The sequence below is a fragment of the Chrysoperla carnea genome, chromosome 2 (assembly GCF_905475395.1).
Source record: "Chrysoperla carnea chromosome 2, inChrCarn1.1, whole genome shotgun sequence".
NCBI lineage: Eukaryota > Metazoa > Arthropoda > Insecta > Neuroptera > Chrysopidae > Chrysoperla > Chrysoperla carnea.
The window spans coordinates 77,294,704-77,319,077 of NC_058338.1; the positions used below are offsets into that span (position 1 = coordinate 77,294,704).

Genomic DNA, 24,374 nt, shown 5'->3' on the forward strand with positions numbered 1-24,374 from the left:
ACACGTGGTATAACTGTATATTAAGTTTAACGTAATATATAATCAATTATAACAATATTATAAACTTTTGAGGGTAGAGTTATTAAACAGAATTAGACACAAAAAATTCTGACTTGACCTGTCAAATTATCCTGAGAGAGTAGACACTATTTGAGCCCAATGTAAAAAATTATTTACCTTTAACCAATTTATCGATAAATACAGTAGCAACAATTCATTAATAAACTCGAAGGCATTATTAATGGTCAAAATGCTTCAATTTAATTACAGTCTACTATCAACCAAAACAAGTTTTGGTTCCTTACAAATTAATTCATTCATATTTTTATACCGGAAATTATCGATCAAATAATTTTAACGATCAGAGTTAAAACACACCGTTATTATAAAAAATTATTATATTAATATCTGAAATTAATATCTTAATTAAGATTTAATTATCATCCTTCGATGAAGACCCAAACTGTGATTTAATATTATAATAATCTATAGTAAATAAAATAAAAACTAAAATTTTATAAACACTTCAATACATTATTATTAAACGCCACTTGTGTCTCCCAATTCAATCTAATGTCAATGTTATATTTCTGATTTCCGTTTTAAATATTTTAACAAAAATAATTGCGGAAGTATATCTAAGTTTTATCTAAATGCAGTTTTAAAAACAAATTCAATTTTTTAAAATAATAATTAAGAAAAAAAAAAATGTATTTCTTATTCATATATAACTGCACCCAAATGTCGCAATCTTTTCAATTTTAATTAGCTTAGAAATGTTTTTTTTTAGATGTAAAAAACTATAACATCGCTGATAGATTTATTTTTGTAAAAATGCATTAAAAATAATTAAAAAATTTCCAGTTTTTTAAATGTCTGATAAGTTAACTACGGAAGCCTGAATGGCTCACAATCAATTTATCAGAAAGTGGCGCTACACTACTTATTTTTTAAATGTGTACTACCCACAAGTATAAAACCGACTTTTTAAAAGCCACTAGTTCACTTTCAACAAGTGCACTTGTGACTTGCGGTATTATGGAAACAAACCTTTTTGAAGATGTTAGTCGATGATGATTATCATTTAATTAGACAATACCGAAACTGTCTGGAATTATTAATAATTATTTGTCCGGAATTAATAATAATATGATAATGTGTATAAATTGTCTTATGTATTTAATTAGTTCAAAATTTTCTTTAGTATTATTTAAAAAATATAATGCCAAAATTGCTGATGTTTTGCTTTTGCATCTGCACATTTCTAATTTCTAACCTTTAAAAGTATTATTAATTGTTTATTATGACGTTATAATTAGAAATTTGCACATAACAAAATACCGTTTTCAAAAAAGTTCGTTTCCATAATACCACAAGTCACAAGTGCACTTGTTGAAATTGAACTAGTGTCTTTTTAAAAGTTGGTTTTATACTTGTACACATTTAAAAAATAGCTAGTGTAGCGCCACTTTGTCATAAATTGATTGTGAGCCATTCAGGCTTCCGTAGTTAACATGTCACTTAAAAAGTTCATATCAAAAGAACGATTCTAATAATTTGTGAAAATAATATAATTTAAATTAAATCGAATAATCTAAATACTATAAATGTTTTATTTATCATCACTTATCAATCGGAAGTTCTCCTTTTATTTGAAAAGTGGTCCAAATTGAGAAGAAAGTTTTTAACAAAAAATTAAAAATAAAAAAAAATTATCTTAAATTCTATTTCTTATAATTCAGAAAGTCAATATCTTTGAAAAATTTAGATTTATATACAATCAGGTCTAAGTGGTATAATTTTCTTGACAAACTTAAGATTTGCTGATAGTTTTCGCAGAGGTGTTCTTTCTCTTCCCCGAACGAAAAAACTATTTGCGTATGTATATGACGTTGCGTATATATATGACGATTGAAAGTGGAAAACTGAGGGTATATTTTGTTTCCCAGGGACATAAGAACTGGTATGCTTGAGTCTTCTATAGTTTCAACAATTAACTGAATCAATTGTTTATTTTCACTTGTTATACCATGTATATGAAGTATACATAGTATATTAAGTTTAGTCCCAAGTTTGTAACGCTTAAAAATATTGATGCTACGAAAAAAATGTTGGTTTAGGTGTTAATAAAATCATCTAATTAGTCCATTTCCGGTTGTCTGTCAGTCGTCTGTCGTGTGTCGTCTGTCTATCCGTCTGTCATCACGATTACTAAAAAACGAAGAGATATCAAGCTGAAATTTTTATATCGTGCTGAGGACGTAAAAAGTGAGGTTAAGTTCGTAAATAAGCAACATAGGTCAATTGGGTCTTGGGTCTGTAGGACCCATCTTGTAAACCAGCAGAGACAGAAAAAAAGTTTAAATGTAAAAAATGTTCCTTATAAAAAAAATAAATAAGTTTTGTTTGAAACATGTTTTCGTAAACATCACTGTTTACCTGTGAGAGCGCAAATTGTATAGTATGTATGTTATGGCTATATCAGTTATATATGTGTGACATGTATGTATGTGTAATATGACAGAGTAATCAACACTGCCTATACATGGTATTTCAACAATTAACTCAGTCTATTGTTTGTTTTCACATGTTATATAAATTAAATTTAATATTAAAATACATATATGTCCTGCAAATTATATTAGAAAAGCTATTTCATAAAACGGAAATTTATATCGAATGAAGAGAAAATACCACATAGGCAGAAAAAATATATAATAAAGAAAATTAAATGCATTTAGAAAACTGAATATAGAAATCATTTCCTTTCTATGACATACTATTCTAATTAGATGCATCCATTACTTGTATTTGAGGGTGGTAAAAAAATATTTATAAAATACGATTTTATATATAGCTAAGATTGAAAAAAGAAAATTCAATTTTAACTTAGTAGATCACTCTTCATACTCATCATAGCCCATGAAAGCATGTTCTTATATTCATTTGTGACAATAGTGTATAATACTAAAATATTGCTAGTATATACACACAGCGCTACCAATTTATAAGTGGTTTTGTAATGGAAATAGAATCTTTATTGGAAATCGAACGTGATTTTCACCCACTTCGAAACGTCGGATTGAATTGAAACTGCGCACATCAATCAAGGATCGATGACAATACATTTATTTAATAAAGTCTGATTATCCAGATCAGGATCTTCAGGATTAACGATTAAATAAAAAATCTTTGATGGTGGAAGCGTAGATAACATTTCATAATATTAATAAATAGTTTATAAGAAGTTTATCGATTTAAGCTATGAGCATTTTATTCTTTACACAAATATTAGAAAATATATCAGTCAAATATTTAAAAAGTAAATCGTCATAGTCGTATAAGTCATAAACGGTAAGTGATACAAAAAAAAATTTCACAAAAAAACAGGAAATTTAATTATCTACAATAAAGGTTATTACCATTTTCAGTATTAAGTGCACGTTTACGGAAATAAAGACCAAAACGATTTTCTATAAAATTGACCCCTGCTCTCTTTTTGTGCAATTACATTCATTACGTGATTCTGAACCTATTTTAATAAAAAAAAATAACTCCTGTAATTTAATGCAGAAAAAAGTCTCTGTTTACTGTAAGGTAAACTTAAAAGACTTTAAAACATGCATGGGCAAACGTGGCTTCGAGAAGACACTCATACTTCTGTATCTAAAATACGTGTAAGACAGTGACAACCTAACCAGTGACAACCAAAAATACGAGTAAGACTACTATAAGAGAAACTGAGATAGGTAGACGAGTCGTATACCCGTCTCGCTTCCTCCTCTATGAGCAATGCGTTCTTGGATAAAGGGACATACGATAAAGTTCATGGCCCCAATAAAGTTATAACAAGGGTGTCTTTGACTTAAAATAACTCGCCCATGCCTGCGTTAAAACAAGTATTTTATATAATAGTAGTTTAAACTTTGCTCATAGTGTTTTAGAACGATAGTAGTTTTAAGTATAATAAAGATAGATGTTTTTTATTTCTTAGTTTACTTAAAAGTGAGGTTTATATATTAGTTAATTTTATATATTTTTATATATAAAGCTTTTATAAGTAAGTCATGACTAATATAAGGCTTTTATAAGTCATGATTATATTAACAACATATAAACAAACGTATGTATATCCCTATATTATGTTATAGGTACTTCTTCATATAAATAACAAATAAATAATGACATTTTATATAAAATATGGTGAAACTTTACGAAAAAAAAATATGTTTTAAAGTGCGCAGCAAAAAATCATCTAATCCCTAGCCCAAAAAATGTATCCATTTTTAAGAATCCCAATAAAAAATTTCTAGTCTACTCCGAAAATTTGCATTCATGCTTACTTCGAAATAGATCGATTTAAACATTTGTTTCTTGAATTTGATTACCATTTATGTCAATACAAAACTCAAAGAACGAGAAGTAACCACCTATAGGGTTTCTACGTAACTTAAATTTAAAAACTTTAAATAATTTTTTTTTTAATTCGTAGCCGTCGTTCGTAAGCTTCGTTAGCTAATCGAATTCCTTCTTAAGAGATTGAAAAATAACTTTTTTTTCCCAGGATTTTTATTTCGAAAACTAAGCGCCTAGAGAAAAAATCAAAAGTGTATTTTTTTGCTTAAATAAATCGATCGAAAATAAAGTCAACGTCCATTGTCCATTGACAAAGCTGCGGCTTTTTAAGTGCAGGACACAGTGAATTTTCAATTGCACTACAAAATAATTAAAATGTCAGACTACAGATTTTTTCTTTTGATAAAAACTTTCAATAACTTTTTCAATGCTGATGGACTGACTATCTAAGGACTGCATCTAAATAAAATTGTTCCAAATAATAAAACTACGCTGGATTTATACATTTAAATTTTGAAATTTTATTATTTTAAGTAATGCTACTGGCGTATCATGCTGCTAACACTACAAATCACAACCATGTCACTAATAAAATAACATAAAATTAATTTTTAATCAAACATACGAGATTTTAATTTGATACATAAATATAATGATTTTGCTTGACCACCGGATGCTGTTACACGAGGTTGGTTATGAATGAGAGCGACCGGAAACTTTCACTAGTAGTGGCCTAAGCGATTTCCTGTAACCAATTCAATCACCCCCCAATTCTATCAGATATATAAATATCAATCACCGTATACTAAACTCAATAATGAATGCTGTATATTAGATCAAGGGCCAGCATAAAAAAAGGTAGATTTATGTTAATCTGTACAAAAGTTAAGCCCTTATGGTTAGATTAGGTTATATTGGCTACCCACAAGAGACACACTCAGACCATAAGACCCATTGTGATAACATTATGTGAATTACCGCCTTTCCGCAGATAATTTCATTTATCAGACCTCCAATTATTTTCAGAGACTGAGTACACCTTCATCATACACATACCACTCACTACATCAGCCCATTACAACTATTAATTCAATTAATTTTATTGTGACGGCGGGAATTGAACCCGCTACCCTAGGCATACCGCGTATGAAGTTGGTTACGCTGTAATCAACTGAGCCACTATTGTCGACAAGTGAGCCCTAATAGAATTAATACTTTTTAGAAGAGTGTTCCCTAGAAATATCAACAAAGCTGTTTTTTTTTCGCTTTTCATTGATAAAAATAAATTGGGAGGTACAGTCTATAGCTTGGACTCAAAATGATGTTGTTATGGAAATGTTTTCTTTAAGTAGCTTTTGAGACAAGTTTATAAAACTCGCAAAGATAATTCTCGAATTTCACGCACTTCAGAGATTTTTCTCAGAGTTGATAAGTGCCAAAGTATAGGTATTTGAAAGCCGAATCAATGTACATTTAAAATGTTCCATTTTCGAGAAATATTCTTTTGTCTTTTGAAGACATAACTGCACAAAAACTCAAATAAATTAGACTAGAGCGATTCTATAGAAACAAAGCTAGCGTAATAGTCTCTAGATAGCCCAACAACATTGAGAAAGGATGTCATATTTTGGAATTATTTACAATATGTCAAGAATTTGTGTGGACGTACGTCTTACGTAGTCCAATAACTATGGACAAGAGCGTTATTCAAAGAGTCACGCTTTTGTACTTTAAACCATTTGTCCATCTCATCTTTTGATCTTTAATCCAAAAATTTCGTAGAATCACTCGTAAAATCAAGTAGTTCGATAATTTATAAAAACTCGTATATCGTGTGTCGGACAAAACAGACACTGAATTTCAAGTTGAGTGCGTCATTAAAAATTTGCTTCTCTTCCTCAGTGTTGTTACTACCTAAGGGCTACCTAAAGTCAATTTTTGACTTGTTTTGAGTAATTCCAAAACATGCAGGTTAACTTCACAACAGGTTATTATTTTACATTTTTTTGACGCTGGCTCTTGGTCCATATTTATCTAGTAAGCAAATTTAGTAATATTTTACTGAATATTTTTGTTTGTATTGTTAAAATAATATCCTATTGTTATAGGATTATTTAGTTAGCGGTCAAACATAACAATAATAATTAAATGTAATTAATTGTTCAATCCAATGAACAGCATTGAATTTAGAATTGACCAATCAGCAACTAGAATGGTTTATATGCACTCAGTATATGGATTTTTATTTTTTAATTTTTATATTGTTTGTTTATTTTATTTTTTTTTTTAATTATTTGTTTATTTAATGTGCTTTGGGTCAGTGAATATTCACTAATATTTTTCTAGGAAATTTTAACTTATACGAAGTGTCTTTTCAACAAATTTTGGTAACAAAATTATTCCACTCTTACATTAATTTTGAAATTTTTCGCACGTTACCATGCTGATTTGTTTGCTGGTTGGGAGGTAAAACAAGAAAGAGTACATGGAAGTTTTATGTTATATAGTAGTAAATGTCCTGATCAAACCCAATGTAACGTATGCAAATATTGTATGCCATTTTAAACTAATATTAAACTAATTCATACAATAAAAACTAAAAGTAGCTATAAAATTATATTCTTTAAAGAATCAAACAAGTGTTATTGCCTTATAAACGAAGATACAATAGGAACATAGTTCATACCGGGTATCCTATGATACATTCCGTTCTTTTTATATTTGAAAGCTTTTTTTTGTTTAATCAGTATGATCAGTATATTTGTTTAATCGGTGATGTCTCGATTTAGCTCAAAACAATTTCTTGACTTTTCCAAGATTTCCAAAGATTTAAATTAACTTTTCCAAACGTATATTAAACATGATCTATACTTTTAATATACTGTATAGGATCATTAAGTAGATATTAAATTTAATTAAACATTAAATGGAAATTTTTTTCGTTCATTTTATTTAAATTGTTTTATTTTCTTTTTGACTGATCGTGTATCGATCGATATTATTAAAGTTTGTACGTTTTGGTTTTTCCCAAGATGTTCAACAAACATTCCTAAAGCACTTGATAGCTGGATCCGAACAAGTCAAAGGTTTAACAATTGGAAATTTGGTAACAGATCATAGGAAAATCACTATTCAATATTATTTTACTTTAGAATACATAATTATACCATGTATATATGAAATATACATAGTATTATAAGTTTAGTCCCAAGTTTGTAACGCCTAAAAATATTGAAGCTACAAAAAAAAAATTGGTATAGGTGTTCATAAAATCACCTAATTAATCCATTTCCGGCTGTCCGTTCGTCCGTCCGGCCGTCCGTCCGTCCGTCTGTGGTCACGATTACTCAAAAACGAAAAGAGATATCAAGCTGAAATTTTTACAGCGTGTTTAGGACGTAAAAAGTGAGGTCAAGTTCGTAAATGAGCAACATGGGTCAATTGGGTCATGGGTCCGTAGTACCCATCTTGTAAACCGTTAGAGATAGAATAAAAGTTTAAATGTAAAAAATGTTCCTTACAAAAAAATAAACAACTTTTGTTTGAAACATTTTTTTGTTAACATCACTGTTTACCCACGAGGGCGTTAATTAGGTACAAATTTTATAGTATGTATTAATATCAAAGTGAGTATCTTTTGTTATTTACGTGACGTCAAAAAAACAAACGAGTGCGCATCAACACTTGCGCATTATATGAGAATATCAGTTAAATATGTCAGATATGTATGTATGTGAAATGTGACAGAGTTATCAACACTGCCTATACATGGTATTTCAACAATTAACTCAGTCAATTGTTTGTTTTCACTTGTTTTAAATATAAAATTAATTTTCCAGAAAAGTTTCAAAATGATCTGACAATCACCTAACTTTTTAAGATATTCAGAATTCCCTGACATTTCCATGCTTTCAGATTTCCTGTTTAATGATCCTTAGATATTTCCGACGCTATTTAAGGAAAATATGAGTAGTTTCTCGAAATTAATATCCCAGGCGAAAAGGTTGGCTGTTTTTTTAAAGGAAACCATTTTATAACAAACTGAAAATTAAGGCGAATAATAAAATGTGCTAGCAAAATAAAATCAAATTTACTCAAAAAATTTATTGCTTATATCTCGTATTAGTTGAGGGTTACTGAAATTTTTTTGCATATATGTCATTTACTCTTAAACCGACGGATATACAAATTTTATATAAGTTACTTATTTATAGCTCTTACCTTTGGTGATATTTAAACGAACTTGTTCTTTTTCCCAAGATGCAAAAGAGGCCTTTAAGGCCTCTGTCATCTTTTTGTTCGTTCCCGGCGTCAGTGGAGGCACCTGCGTCGGGATGTCTGAAAATAAAAACAAAAAAATTAAAAAAACTGTTTTATATATCAAATCAATTAAATTTGATTCTAAAATCGTTTATCTGGGCTTGCAAAACACTTTCAACAATTTTTTGTGTGTAAAATTCCATTGCAAATCTTTCATTCTAATATCATTTTAGAAAATAGTCATTTGATAAAATTTTGTCCTTTCAACCGGAAAAATCTTTTCCCAAACCAGAAAAAAAATTTGATTAATACATGTCAATTAAAATCGAAAAAACTAACTTTGAATAAAGTAAAATGACGAATAATTTTTGAATGAAATTTTATTTAGATAAAAATTGCCTAGTATTTAGATAAATTACTATTAAAGGGTTTTCATTAAAAATGATAGAACTATAAACTTAAAAAACTTGCGTACGATAGTTCGTGAAAATTTTTCCATTACAAAGCCGCATTGATTCAGTTCGACATCAATAATGGCATTGTTCTTGCATATTTTCAAGGGCACTCGATATTTCATAACATTCATGACGACGAGGTTTGCATGTTGTTTGATTATTTACTGAAACCTGTTGATTTAAATTTCTTATCAAACGATAAATAGTCGATTCATATTGACGATACGAACTAATGAAAATCATGTAAGCAGTTCAAGTAACATAGAACATGGTTTCAATAAGAACGGCAAATATGAAGTGTAATTATGGATGCTGTGGAAATAACAGTCAGTCGATATGGAAAGTTCACTAAAGACAGTTGATATAACAGTGCAGTGCGAAGTTGTTGAATTATTATCTTGTTGAGTTTGTTACGCTTTCACGCAAAAACTAGTTAATGGATTTGAATGAAACTTAACAATAATATAGCTCGTATATCATAATAACACGTGAGCTATAATTTATAAAGATATATTAAAAAATAAAAAATTAATATTAATCTGTGACACTTCACTACGCCATCTATCAGTATCATTTTGAACCATTAATTACAGTTTTCTGTAAAAATGCTGAACTAGATACAATTGATGGACACCTTTTCTAATATACTCGATGAATAAAGACATTATAAAATTTAAAAAAAAATGAAATCTGTCCATATATTTTACCTGTGTATGTAAGAGAGGTGTAGATTATAGCGCGGTGGTGTTTACTTTTAGGCCCAGCGAAGCCGGCGGGTATCACGCTAGTAAAATATATTTTGAAAATAAAGATTGTTTATTGATCTTGCGGATGAATTTATACACCTTACCAAAAACAGTACAATGTTTTCAAACCATTCACCTTGTGGTTTTTTTTATTATATCGAATCTACGGTGGAAGAATCTTGAAATAATATAAATATACATTTCGACTACAAACTAATCATCATCATTATCAGTCATTAGTTTGAATGACTTAAAAACATCCCCTATACAAAAATAAAACAGTAAACTAATAAAAATTTTACAGAGAAAATTTCGAACAATAGATTTTTCATAACAATTCAAAGAATTTTTGCATTGTATGTAATAAAAAAATGTATTTTGGCATGCGTGTTGTTTCGGTTCAACTCGTATCAATGTTCTATCTAATATTATAATAGTTGTTTTCAACGCACCGATGAACACGGGTTCTGGCTGTGTATGTAATGTGTTTTAAAATGGTAAACGATGGATAGATATATTAACTTACTAACTATAATAATAATGTCTGTCTCATTGTTTAAAGGTACCTATACTGTATAGTTTCATTTTATATATACTATGTCTGTGTTATGTTGCAATCAAACAATTCATTGAGAGCCTTTTTTTGTTCAAGAATATTTATTTCACCTTTGATTCTAATTATTTTATGCATAAATGCATTAGAAAAAACTGAAAATTTTATTTTTTAAGTGGAATTGTTTAATAATTTTACGATCAAAGAATTTATTGAATGCTATTTAAGTCTGACGAATTTCCGTCGTTTTAGTTTGTCGAATTTTTGTTGTTTGAGGTAGGTCCAAATAGACCTACTTTTAATAGAATATTCAAACTTATAGTTATTTTACAAATTCTACTTCATCCATCAAAAAAATTGATCGCTCAAAAACTCAATTTTAGGAATGCTCTAACAGTAATCATGAAGACTTTTCCTTCACTAAAGCCTCAAGTAATTTTTCTTCTATTGTCTTTCAGTACTTTATAAAAAAGTTCCTCTCCAAGGAGGTTTTATTTCACATAAGGTTGAAATTTTCTTATCTCTTTATTGCATAAAAATCTCTCTCTCTTTATTGCATAATATAGATTTGTTATTAATTCTCAAATAAGAAAATTCTGATAATGATGAGATAAAACCGCAGCTAAGCTTCAGCTAAAAGCTTTTTTATAACTAAGATTTTATCGCTTTAAATTTAGGTCTGTATGTCAAAAATACATATGGAAAATATTATGGCCTTGAATTGAAGAATTTCAACTCCTACGATTCAAAACCTAACAAGTCCTTAAATCGGAGATTTATCAAGCAAAGAGAGAGTGAAAAGAATAATATTTTTTTTATTAAATTAAAAACAAATCAATGAAGAATAAATTTAAGTACATTTTATGTTAATTTTCGATATTTAGTAAGTTATCGAGAATCAACTTAATTTACTTAAAATTGTTATACTTTCGAAAATACAGAAAAATCTACAAAAAAGTTTCCTTTTTCTAAATAACATATACATAAATTTTTTTAATCACTTTTCTTTTATTTTATTAATTTTTCACAATCAACTTTTTCGGATATATAAATACCAATAATGAAAAATTTTAATTTCAATGAGTAGTAGATAAATATTTTAGTTAAAATGCATATTAACCGGCAGATTGAAACAAATACCCAATAGTTTGTGATTCTCATTGAAAAAAGTGAAACCTACAATTTGAGTCGAAACTGTTTGTTGCTAAGGCATATGTATAACAAATCGCTGAGATGCAGTACAAATTTAATATCGATTTTTTACAAGGCATATCATAGTCGAATAAAAGTATCTACGAGAAATTAGATGGCGACTAGCTGTAATAATATAATGGGGATATACCTCCGTTTTTCAGACATCCATCTATAACAGAGACCGGCCTCATCATTATTTTTAATCTGCATTTAAAACTACATCCGAATATACAGTTAAATTTATGATGCGGGTGGAGTCGGTTACTTCGTTCTTATCCAAGCGACGACAAGCGTGTGATCAATTTACCGTCCCATTAATTACAATTGATCAGAGTGTCGCTGTCTGGATTTCAACCCGCAACCCCTCAGTCAGTAATCAGACGGTTAAAGGCGATTATGCCTTTACTCGCTTGGCCGCTGAGTAAATCATAGGCGAATAAAAGTGTTTACGACAAATTTGATGATGACTAGCTGTAGATACTATTTATTAAATTGAATTAAAGAATGGAAGAACAAAGGGAGAACAACAGAGGCAAAGGGCATCATCATACATGTACACATCTATATTTAGTAAATAATTATAGTGTAAAAAAATAAAACAATGTTTTATTACACATAAACACAAACAAGCACAACGATATACAATATACATGATGATGAATCAAATATATAAATGTTACAGCCAAGTCTTATAATCCACCATAAGGACAAACGTCTAGCCATTATTTAAAACGACGGCTTTTTGAATTACGACCGGTTGACTAGCTTAATGAAAATACGCCGCATTGTATGCACATGTTGCGTTGTTTGAAAATGTACTAACAGAAAATGGAAACAGAGTAAGAACCACTTCTCCAAGATTATTGAAAAGTCATTGATTATGACAGACCATAATTATTAATGCGTATGCCTTAATATACAATAATTTGCCATTTAATAAATATTAATTAATAATTAAACTTTACTATCCTGTAATACATGTCTACTTTAAAATATTCCTTGCAAATAAAACAATATCTAACCATTTTTTAGAAAATTTACAAAGAATTAATTAAACAAATAGTAACTAGGGAAGTAGCTGACTTCCGTCAATACGAACATGCGTATTGAATAACAAGCTCTGTTATTGTGTTTCTCTATCAGCTGTGTGTATATGGTGTTCATGTCTCTGTTAAGAAGCAAAAATGTACACACTTGGTACACGATGGAAAAATCTAGTAATAGATGATCTAAGGTTGCGTCGTTCAAAGCGGCTAATCAACGCATAACTAATTGCAATATGCTGCACCGGTATGTCATTTTTCGTTTCTCGTTAGTGGCTCAGCGCTATTGTAAATATAACCTCAGAACTGTCATATAAAAGTGAGTTTATGTCATAAAAACGTGCAACAGTGACCGTGAGTTTACTGCTGAAATTATTGAAGAAGTTTTGAAAATGTACGTACCCATAGGTAGTGTGAAACGGAGCAATCAAGACGTGGGCATTCGTCAAATTGCCAATTGGATGTAATTTTCTTCAGTATGCAAAAAATGAATCATATACAATCTTCAGAAGATCACCTTATCGGTTGTTATTTGGGTGTGATTCGAAATTCGATTGAAAACTCTCCTGTATATGCTACGTAATCTATTTTCTATGAGGCAAACCCAATTTAAACCTAGCTAAAAGTAGGCCGCCGTTTACAATCTGGCAAAATTTGGACGCCACATTGAGAAATTAATTATTGATAGGAAACCCAATTTACAACTTAGCTAAAAGTAATCCGCCATTTGCAATCTGGCTAAATCTACCCGCCACATTGTGAAACGTATCCCAAAGAGATTTTCTTTCTTCACGTTAACCATTCGTTAGTCAAGAATGTGCCGTTTTAAATAATGCCTAAAAGTTTATTATTACAGTCGATTATAATATTTGCCTACGACATATACAACAAGAATGAATGTATGTATATGTGGACGTTAGTTATACAGTGTTTGTTATTAAACTCGCTACTGTACGGTGGACGCTAACCTTGAATTTCGATAGTTACATGAATTGAATAATAAAATCACTCATTCGTTACTTACAAAATCATTTTCAAACTCATTTTATTTTTGTCCAAATAAATGTGGTGTGTTTGATATTTATTCACAAAAAATTATTCTCTGGTAATGTTGTCATATTACATGTATTAGATAAGTTCGCCGGGAAAAATAGAAAAATCACATTCAAAGTTTTCATTTTCAAAATCATTCAAGAAATGTTCCTTGTTAGTGATCAGGCAGAAACAGAGGCGTCAACGCGAGAGAAAATTTTTTTGCCTTTAAACTTTTATTGTATCTGTTATGGCTATAAATAAGGATAAACAGTTCCTCGATGAGGAGCTGATTTTCGACGTCACGAACTTAATAAATATTTGTCCTCCCATGAAATCTACAAAATGAACCTATTTGAATTAAATTCGCATGGAGTCTATTTTCAGAAACCCAAGTGAAATGTCTTTGGGATTATCACATAAGCAAATACGTATTTTCGAATTTTTTTATATATTTTCCATATATCTTACCCTTTTTTCTACTTCACTTTATATCCACAGCATTCTCTACATTTGTGACCATTCAAGGTATAAGAAAAGCCTAGTCTTCATAATTACAGCAGCATTTACAGAAAATTGTGCTGTCGAGAGTAACTTCAAACGTAAGAAATAATGAATAAGAAACGATAGAGCAAATGTTTAATGAAATGTCGTTTCGAGCACAAGATATAGAAAAGGCAATCGTTCGGAAAATAATTAGCTTTTTTGATAATCAATTGATGAACACCTTTCCACATTTATCATAATACATCGCAACGTGGAACCTAAAATAGTTTATAATTGCTACTCGTATTAATTATGTGTGTTCACTGATAGCCAAAACGTGAATTGGTCTCCTGGGAAGTTTGATTTTTGCTTATTTAGATGATGAGTTGATGATAGACATAAATTCATATAAAATATTTAATTTATCCAACCATTAAACATATTCGGAACTTTGAAAAAAAAAGACATATGAAATATTTAAATTATTTAAAACTAAACAGGCAGCTTATTTTCCTATTCTACAAGAATGATAATTCATTTTGAAATTAATGTTTTTCCTTAAAATTATTATTAATGTGAATATTTTTACAATTTAAATTGTAAATGATTTTAAAATCATTAATTTAGTTAAAATTTTTCACACCAATTTTGAGAATAAATTTTTTTCAAACAAAACATAATAATATTTTGCCATAAAACAAATAAATAAAATTTTTGGTTAAAGCTGAGCAAATTTAAACTTTTTTTATTGAATAGGTAAATTGAAAAAGTATGGAACATCTTTTTTTTATCTCCATTTCTATATATTATAAATAAGTATAGCATGTTTGTTTTTTTGTTTGTTTGTTTGTTACGTTTTCACGCTAAAACTAGCGGATGGTTTTTAATTGAAACTGTACAGCAATGATATATAATTTATAAAGATATATTAATAAAAAATAAAAAATTTAAAAATTAATTTAATTTGACATTACCATAAATTACTGATTTCTGTAAAATTAGTCAATATAAAATATTTCACGGCCATCTTTGCTGATATACTCAATGAAAAATTACGACTATTATACGTTGAAAAAAATAGAAAACCATACATATATTTTACCTATGTAAAACAATCCTTACCATTATTTCGAGTGTTATAGAAAGGGAATGAGCGAGAGCTATCTTTATTAATCTTTACTTTTAAACCCAGCGAACCGAGTGGATATCCCTCTAGTATTATATTAATCGGTTAATTTATTTTCTAGCTATAAAAAAAAAACCATAAAATTAAAATTTTAAAAACTGACTTCTATCAAATTTTCATTGCGTAATGAACTATCGAATTTACATTTTTCCCGTTTTTGTCGAGAATTTTAGAATAAGTAAGTATAGTGAATAATTCTTGGACAATAATTAAAGGATTTCAGGGTTTCAGATAATGTACGAATAATTAAATCAATGACTTTTATTATTGAATAAAACAAATCGAGTTTATGCTTTGTAATTTTTAGAAATAAGGAGAATTTATGAATGGAAATAAATAAATAAATAATTTGCAAATAGTTTTAAACATTTTTCAAGAAAATGACATTTCAAATAAGTAAATTCAACACACAAATTGCCCGGTTCGATCTACATCATTAGTGTCACTACATAGTTAGCTTTTTTTTTTTTAAATAAAAAAATTAAATAAAAAATGTCAGTGACCCTTTTAAAAGTCATAAATAATTATTGTATTATATTTATACATAATTATATGTATAAATATGGTGATTTTGGTTTTAAAAAATCAATGATTTATTATTAATATATTTTAATCATACAAAATATAAAATAAAAAAAAACTAATTAGACTTTTAAAATAAACATATGTGATGAAGATTCGGGTGATCTATGAGAATACAAACCGGTTGCTCACTGTACGATATCACTGTTTTTTGTTTCTTTTTATTTTTTGAAATTATTCTCAAATTTGAAAACCAGTAGTATTCTAAAGATGAATATTTTAAACCAACGAACGAATTCAATGGTAGACTTCTTTTTCCATCAGTGATAACTTTTTTGTATTATATGTTGCATTATAATCCTTATTAGTCATACATAAAAAAGTCTTATGACAATACAAAATTATAAATCGGAAAATGGTGGAAGCATCGGGAAGGATGTATAAGAAATAGAAGTAAAAAATTATACTGAAATATGAAAACTCGTAATAGAATTGAATATTTTAAATTATCGATTATACGAGGTATTTTTACTCGTGATAAAAAAATTGTTGTGAATAAAACTAGCAAATTAGCAAGCGTAAGCGAAATCTAGATTGAATATCAGTTACTAACCGTAAAATTAAACTGGTTAAATTGCCATAATATCGGTCGAAAAAAAAACACTGCTGTTTCCTTTATAGATACCTATAATGAACCAGAAGGGAGTTTTTGTGTACTGTAAGAAGAAAATGAAAAATAGGCATCTTTTTATTAATTTTGGGAAAATAAAAACCCACGAACAGTATCGTCAAAGTATTTATTTTTTCAAACGTTTTGTCTTTCCATATTCGATCTGTTTATTTATCACCAAAGCATCCTCATTTCTCAAAACAAGCGGACTAAATATAGCCGACTGATTTGAATGGCTTTTAGCTATAATAAGTCGTGAATGATAAAAATGTATGGGTATGTTTGGATTATTTTAAGGTGGTGGTTTAATAAATTTTACGTCCATGTTTATTATCTAATTTTGCAAATTTTAATTTTGGCTTTATTTTTGATTAAAATTGAAACTGAATTTGAATTGAAAGCTTCTTATAAATATTAGCTACCAGCTGATGAATATTCTAAGAAGACATGTCATATGTTTTTCGTTACATCACAATTATGTGTTATAAAAAAATTTTAATATCAGCTTAAATATACAAATATTCAAAAATAATTTATATGAACATAATAAACACATATGTTACTAGAAAGTAAACGTACAAGTAAGTACACGTAAATCGATTGTAACGAATTTTATTAATAGGGTAAGATGTAGTATCTTCCGGACAATGTAGCTCTTGGATAATTCTATAGTCTCTTAAAAGATATTGCTATTCTACGAGACACAACTACTAGCAAGGCAAAGATTACTTATCAGAAGGAAAGAAATCGAGAGAAAGGTCCATATGAATTTATTTTCAAGAAAATTGGAAATCAAATTTTTTTGTGCAAAATAGTTTAGCCTAGTATATGTGAGAAAAAAGAAATTCTATTCACTCTGAATCAATCAAAAAAGCACCTGAAGTTGTTGTTCGACACTTAGTGATCATATTCAATCACTTCATACGTTTTATACGATGCTGTCCCCTAGAATAAACTGTTGAATTGAGTATCGTCAGGTTAAATGGGTAAGAGTATTCTAGGTGCGTTAGGTGTGATTATTGGTACATTATGATTTTGTACCATAGGTCACATATTGATAAAACATAATTATAGGTTTTATTGATAGCGAAATTATAATATTTTAGTTCTCAAAGAAATACATTGTGTGTGGGAATAATGGCGCTGTAATGAGAGTTTCTTTTATTATGGAAAAATGGCTTAAAATATGTAGATAAATTGTGATCCAAGGTACATCATCTTCTCCTACATGTATACACACAAAAATAAGCAATAGCTTTATCGTTAACAAAACATTACATTATTTAGTACAGATGATCAGAGTAGATGGGTACATGGTTAGTTATTTGATAACTTGAGGCACCATCAGGTTAACGAATGACTTAACTATATGAGCGATACACATTATATATCGCATTTATATACAGGGTGTTCCGAAATCACTTTATACAAATTTGAGGGTTTATTCCTTGCAAAATTATTAGACATTTTTTCCTTTGCCGTTTTTTTCACAACTCAAAATTAGCGGATCTATTAACAACTAAAGATAACCAATCAAAGCGTGTCAAAAGTCCATTAACGTTTACTTTCTCCTTATCCACAACATGCTCGTGGAAGCCCGTCGACAGGATAAAATTTTTTTTAATTAACAAAAATTAGGTGAAAATGAAATATTTATAATAATCACAATAAAAACGATAATAATTATAAGTATAATTTTAATTTGGGTTTTGTCCTGTCGCATGGTTGTGGACGACCACAACGCGGAGGAAAGGTATTGGTGCACTTTGATGGTGACATCTTTAATCGTTAATAACTTCGCTACTTTTAAAAGGAATATACGCACAAACTTATCTACAGTGATTCCGTATCATCCTATATATGTATGTAAAAACGATATACATTTTTATTTAATATAATAATAATAAACTAACTAAGGCTATATAAAGCCTACAACTGATATGTTTTACTTTTTAAAGAAAATAAAATTTTAAAACATGTTTGGCTGGAGCTTCGTTAACAACAGCCACATCAAAGCAATAGTATTCATATTAACCATATAGTAATAAAAGTTAACCAACTAACAACGTGAAACATTTAAAGGAATAATTCTTGAAAAAATTTAACAAACAGACATTGTTTTTACATTATCAAACAAACAATACCATAAAATAAAATTTCTGTATTAAAATTCCAATTTTTTATATATTTTTAAATTTCAAGTTTGTACCAAGGAAAAAACAAAATGTTGGTCTTGAAGCACATAAAATGATCTAATGATTTTTCAAATGCACACTTCCGTCCATAAAAGCGAAGCGAAACACAAGGAAAGCTGCCAGGATGAAATTCTGTGAGTTTGTACAGGTGTCTAAAAACAAATACGTTTTTCAGGAAAATAGAGGTATCATAATATAAAAAACATTTTTCTTTTGAAAGCTTTTGTTTGAAATTTTTCGGCGTATGCAACGGATAAGTTAAAATAATAAAATATGACATTCATTACATATAATTATAATGATAAGAGACTATCGTACATAAGAGGCGCTCAACTTGCAGATGTTCCATTTGCGAACTGCCAAATAAACCCACTCTAAGAAAGATCAATATTATGTTGAAAATATTAGGTAGTTTCCAAGAGCCTCTACAATAGAAGAGGCTACTACAGAGCAGGCACATTCGGAGTGCTTAGTCCTAAAAGTATACTACAAGCAATTACAAGAAAGCAATAACGATAATTGACCTCTGTCAAGGTCCATTTCTTGGTATGAGAAGACTGACTGCAGAAATACTTATAAGATCTCTCGAAGTTAATAACATCCTACGTTAGCAAATCACAATGTTCTTTAGCAAGTCTAAATGATTCAGAGATTTAGTGGTCCTTTGAGGATATGCAACTTATTTCTTTAAGTATCACAATGGGGCTTTTTCTGACCTAGGTATGCTCTCGGAAAGCCACTGTAACCTAAATTAACAAAGACTATATATAGTTCTCTAGTCTTAGGCTCCTTGGGAACTCGAAGGCAAAGTTACAAACATAATTTATAAATCGCTTAAAATGTTTTTATAAAGTAATTTCAACTCAGATATTTACCGTACAATTCTATACATGCCCTTAACTCAAAATAAATAAATATCTAGTAATCTTACGATAAAGTTAAGTTAAAACATATATTAAATAGTAACTTAGTAGTTAGGTAAGTTAAGTAAGTAACTTAGATGGATGCATGCAGCTGTCCAATAGAAAAACAACAAAAATCAACAACTTTTGTGTAAGATTATCATATGATGTGAATATAATATTGTGTATTCACTTATATTTTATGTTTTATAATATATTTTATCTTTTTTATCTTTTTTTGGATTCGATTTTATACAACTTTTTATTTTTGTTTGAAACTTTTTTACTCTAAGCTGAATAAATGTCTTTAGCATTCCGTACCAATAGTAACAATTTTTATAGCTCTGAGAATCGGTCTGAATATGATGTTATTGATAAATATACTCCGAGCAATTGCGAGAAATTCTTTTATAACTTAATTATGAACATCCTATCGATGAGAGATGAAGTCTTTTCTTTTTAGTAGTTTATAATTTTTTAAGATTCTAATAAAAATATAATTAAAAAATAAAAATACAAAAAATTATCTCATCCGACACACACACAACGTCCTATTGTCCGCATAACACTCTGAAAATTTGAATTTTACTACACGAATTAATATAGGCAAAAATAGTTTTCCTCAATAAATTTAAGCTTGTAACTAAATTGAAAATTTTTAACGGGCGGTCGTACTCGTCTATTAAAAGAAATGAAGCAAAGGAGGAAATTGTTGATTTAGGAATAATTCAGACTCAAAATATTTTCTAGATAAGTATTTATCGATGACAACTAATGCTCAAGGGCAGCATATGTTGTCATTCTCACTTGTCACGCAAATTTCGAAAGCCCAATAAATAAATTTAGAAAATTTCGATAAAACATAAAAATTTTTATGGTGGAGGTAACGGGAAGACAAATAACACATGCCAATTAAAATTAATTTGAAATTTTTGATGCAGCTCTAAAACGAGATTTATAAAATTTTTTAAAACTGCTAATTTTAAATTTATTATTAAACAAGTGAAAACAAACAATTGGCTGAGTTTATTTTTGAAATGCCATTTATAATCAGTGTTGATTACTCAATCGTTTGTTTTTTACGCCATGTAAGTAAAGAAAGATAGTTACTTACTAAAGCAACGACTGTGTTGTGACTATAAAATGTTTCTAACTAAATTGTTGCCCTCACGCCTATGTTGCTCATTTACTAACTCAACATCATGTTTTACGTCCTAAGCACGCTATAAATTCAGCTTGATATCTTTTTTCGTTTTGAGTTATATTGCAGTCGAACGGACAGACAACCGGAAATGGACTATGTAGATGATTTTATGAACACCTATGATAAAATTTCGTTCATAGCATCAATATTTTTGAACGTTACAAACTTGAGACAAAATTTAGTATACCTTGATATATTTCATATATACATGGTATAAAAACCGTCGATCACGATAACCAAACATAGGTCTTCCCGTCACTTCCACCATTTCAAATATTTAATTATCGTCTTTCAAATTCCGTTATACTATTAGAAATGGGGAATTTAACAAAATTTCAGATGATTTATTACTGAGCTTTATAAATAAAAGTTGTAGTTAATAAAAAACAAGCGTTTTTATTTCTAGCCTAATATATACACCATTGTAAAAATTTTACCTAAAATCCTAAAATTTTATCTAGTATCTGATATAATTATAATGTGAAAGTTGTCAGTATGAATGGATAGGTGTTTGTTACTCTTTCACGCAAAAACTACTGAATGGATTTGGATGAAATTTGGAACACAAATCGTTTATAACCAGGATTAACACATAGCATATTTTTTCTCCCGATAGTGTGTTATCGTGGGACAATTATTGCTGACTTTTTTTGGTACTTTATAATTCTTAACAGCTACTTACAACAATTACACGACTTACATTACCAGCGTTTATCATGGGTTAAATTTTAAGAACCCTAATTTTGAAAGAAATTAGGGTTCCGCATCAAAAAATTAAAATCCATAAAATTGTGAACAAAAGAGAAGATAAGTGAGGGCTATAACGCGGTAGTCTTTGCGCAATGCGGGCGGGTATCTGTTAGTTTGAAGATATATTTTTTAAGAACATTACTTATCATTCAAAGATTCCAGTTAAAGACAACAAGACAAATATAATATACAACATTTTAATTTTTAATTCCTTTATATCGAACCCTTAACCATATTCTCCACATGATTCATACATAAATAAAATTTTATTTTAGCTTAAAAAAAAAGGTACAGTACAACTATTAAAGTAAACTAAGTATAAATATAGCAAGCAGGCTATATTGCTATACTATAGTACAGGTCGTGTAGAGTTTTTATATACGTATATAGGTATATATATTGTTTGTATGCATTAAAATATAATGAATTTTAATTTTAAGGTGATATTTATATTTGTTGTATATATCTACATATGTTTTGTATGTACAGGTATTAAATGCACCTGTCTTTATTATTTATTATATATATTACATCTTATATAGACGATTATTTATTTAGTTTACCTATCATAGATTCTATAAAATAGATAATGTAGGTTGATGAAATTGGAAGTCTATATGCTTGAAACTCGAAAAATAATAACAATTTTTCTTATCAAAATTATTATTTCGTATAATGGGGATTTTGAAAGAAAAAGTGTTTTTCTTTATTTGACAAAAATGGAAAGAAAATATAAGTTTTGTAACAAAACTGTTTTTATTTTTTCATGGTAATTTTAAAGTTACAAGCAATTTTAAAAAAACTTTTCAAAAGAGAAACGAAAACACCCGACAAAAAAATGTTTCGTAAAAGATCGTGCAACGTCATAATGTTAATAATTGTATGGTGTATAACAATGTACATTATTCAATTAACATTATTACGTCACAACGATGTTTAACAAACATTTTTTTTTCGGGCGTTTTCGTTTGTCTTTTGAAAACTTCTTTCAAAACTGTTACTTTAAAATTATCATGAAAAAATAAAAACAGATTGGTTATAAACCTTATATAAAATCTTGTGGTGCAAGGTACAAAATCCCAATTTTTTCTGCGAAGTCTAGGCGCTCTTCGAAAAAAATTGTCCAATAAATCTAATAAAAGTGGTTTGTTTTTTCTATAAATATCATTTTTTGTACAAATTGAATGAACAAACGTACAAAAAGCTCCATTTTTGTTATCAATTTCTGCCTAAACTATTCGGTTTACAAAAAAATGTTTCAAACAAAAAATGCGTATTTATAAAGAACAACTTTCTAATTTAGAGCGTTCAACTAATGTTTGTCAATTATAAATTAAAGTGAGGTTTTAATTGAACCTGAAACCTTAGATCGAATTCGATTCCGATATAAGATGTGTGCCTTTGAAACTAGCATTTTTCGTTTGAAGCATTTTCCTCGGTTAAATTTATTTATCGAGTTTCCACTCTAGATCAACATGAAAACATGAAAACTTGAATTTTTTATTTTTAATCCGACGAAGAGAAAATTCAGGATGATCATGGTAAAATCTCTTTCTGAATATGTTAAACGAAAACTACAAACCACTTAAATAGTGTAATTGCAAAAAGAAGCAATAAGTAATTAAAAGTACAGCTTGTATTATGAAATCATACCGGTCTCCTTTATTGAAACGGGAGGTTTAAGATTTTTAGAATTATAAAGCATAATATAAATTTATTATTTCTAGGCGTATTCTTAGATTATAACATGTTTATTAAATATAAACCTATTACACTATATTTCTTTAATTACCCCCCCCTCCTCTCTTTTTTACTTTTGTGTAGAAAATACCATCTAAAAAACAAAACTTTTGAATTACATTAATTTTTAAGATTATAGTGGGTCTCTTAACGTCATATTCATTAAGCCTGTGCAAATGAAACTGTTGGCACATGCAAGATTAATCGGACAGTACACTGCAATTTTACACTACAATCAAAAATTTTTTTAACAGAAATTAAAAGTTTTATTTGAAAATTGATTAATTATATAAATTTAGATAGCATCTAACATCAGTAGTAATCGAATTTATGTAATTATTTAATTACTAAAAACAATAAATAATCGTCTTCCGTTTGGGTTAGAAAAATTTGCCATTTTCATAGAAGACTATTTTTGAAGTTATACTTCTTTAAGCGAGATATGAAAAATTAATCAGAGTGATCTTTGCGCACGCATGGGGTGACACGAAAACTACATGTTGAAGTTAATTACAATTTTTCAATACCATGCAGATAGTCGATAAACGACATTACTCACAATATGCAATAATATAGATGTCAGATTAAGTGTATAACTTTTTACGAGTGAATAATATATAAGTTTATACATCCTTTTTTAATGTACGAGATTTAATTTATAAAAGCAGAAGTTTTTTAATTTTAAATCGATATAAGGTGGAGCAACATTATCAAAAATTTATGCGGTCGTTCAAAATTTGCTATTCACAACATATTAATATTTGAAAACCAATTTTAAAAATATTGTTTTATATGTATTAGTTATTAAGTAGTAAGCAATTAATAAAACATTTTTATCTATATATTGCCTTAATGTCCGATCAACCTTAAAACTAAAAAATTAAAATATGTATAAAAATTTTCTGGTATTTATACAAAAATAACCTTAATTCACATGTAAGAATATTTCATTTATAATTTTTTTAATATTTTTATCCTTACATACTATTTGTGGATAAATTTGATCAAAACGAGATATCATATTTAATCCTTATTAAATACCTAAATTTTACTTACTGCACGTTTAATTTCTATCAAAAA

At 28.5% G+C, this 24,374-nt stretch overlaps 1 protein-coding gene across 2 annotated transcripts in view; it reads right to left on the bottom strand.

Annotated features, from left to right (window-relative positions):
• Positions 1–24,374, bottom strand: part of LOC123292091 (ETS-like protein pointed) — a 297,704-nt gene that overhangs the window by 77,969 nt on the left and 195,361 nt on the right. For both annotated transcript variants that reach the window (XM_044872620.1, XM_044872621.1), the window contains one exon: positions 8,578–8,694. In XM_044872620.1, the coding sequence (XP_044728555.1) occupies positions 8,578–8,694 (117 nt within the window). The remainder of the gene's footprint in view (positions 1–8,577; positions 8,695–24,374) is intronic.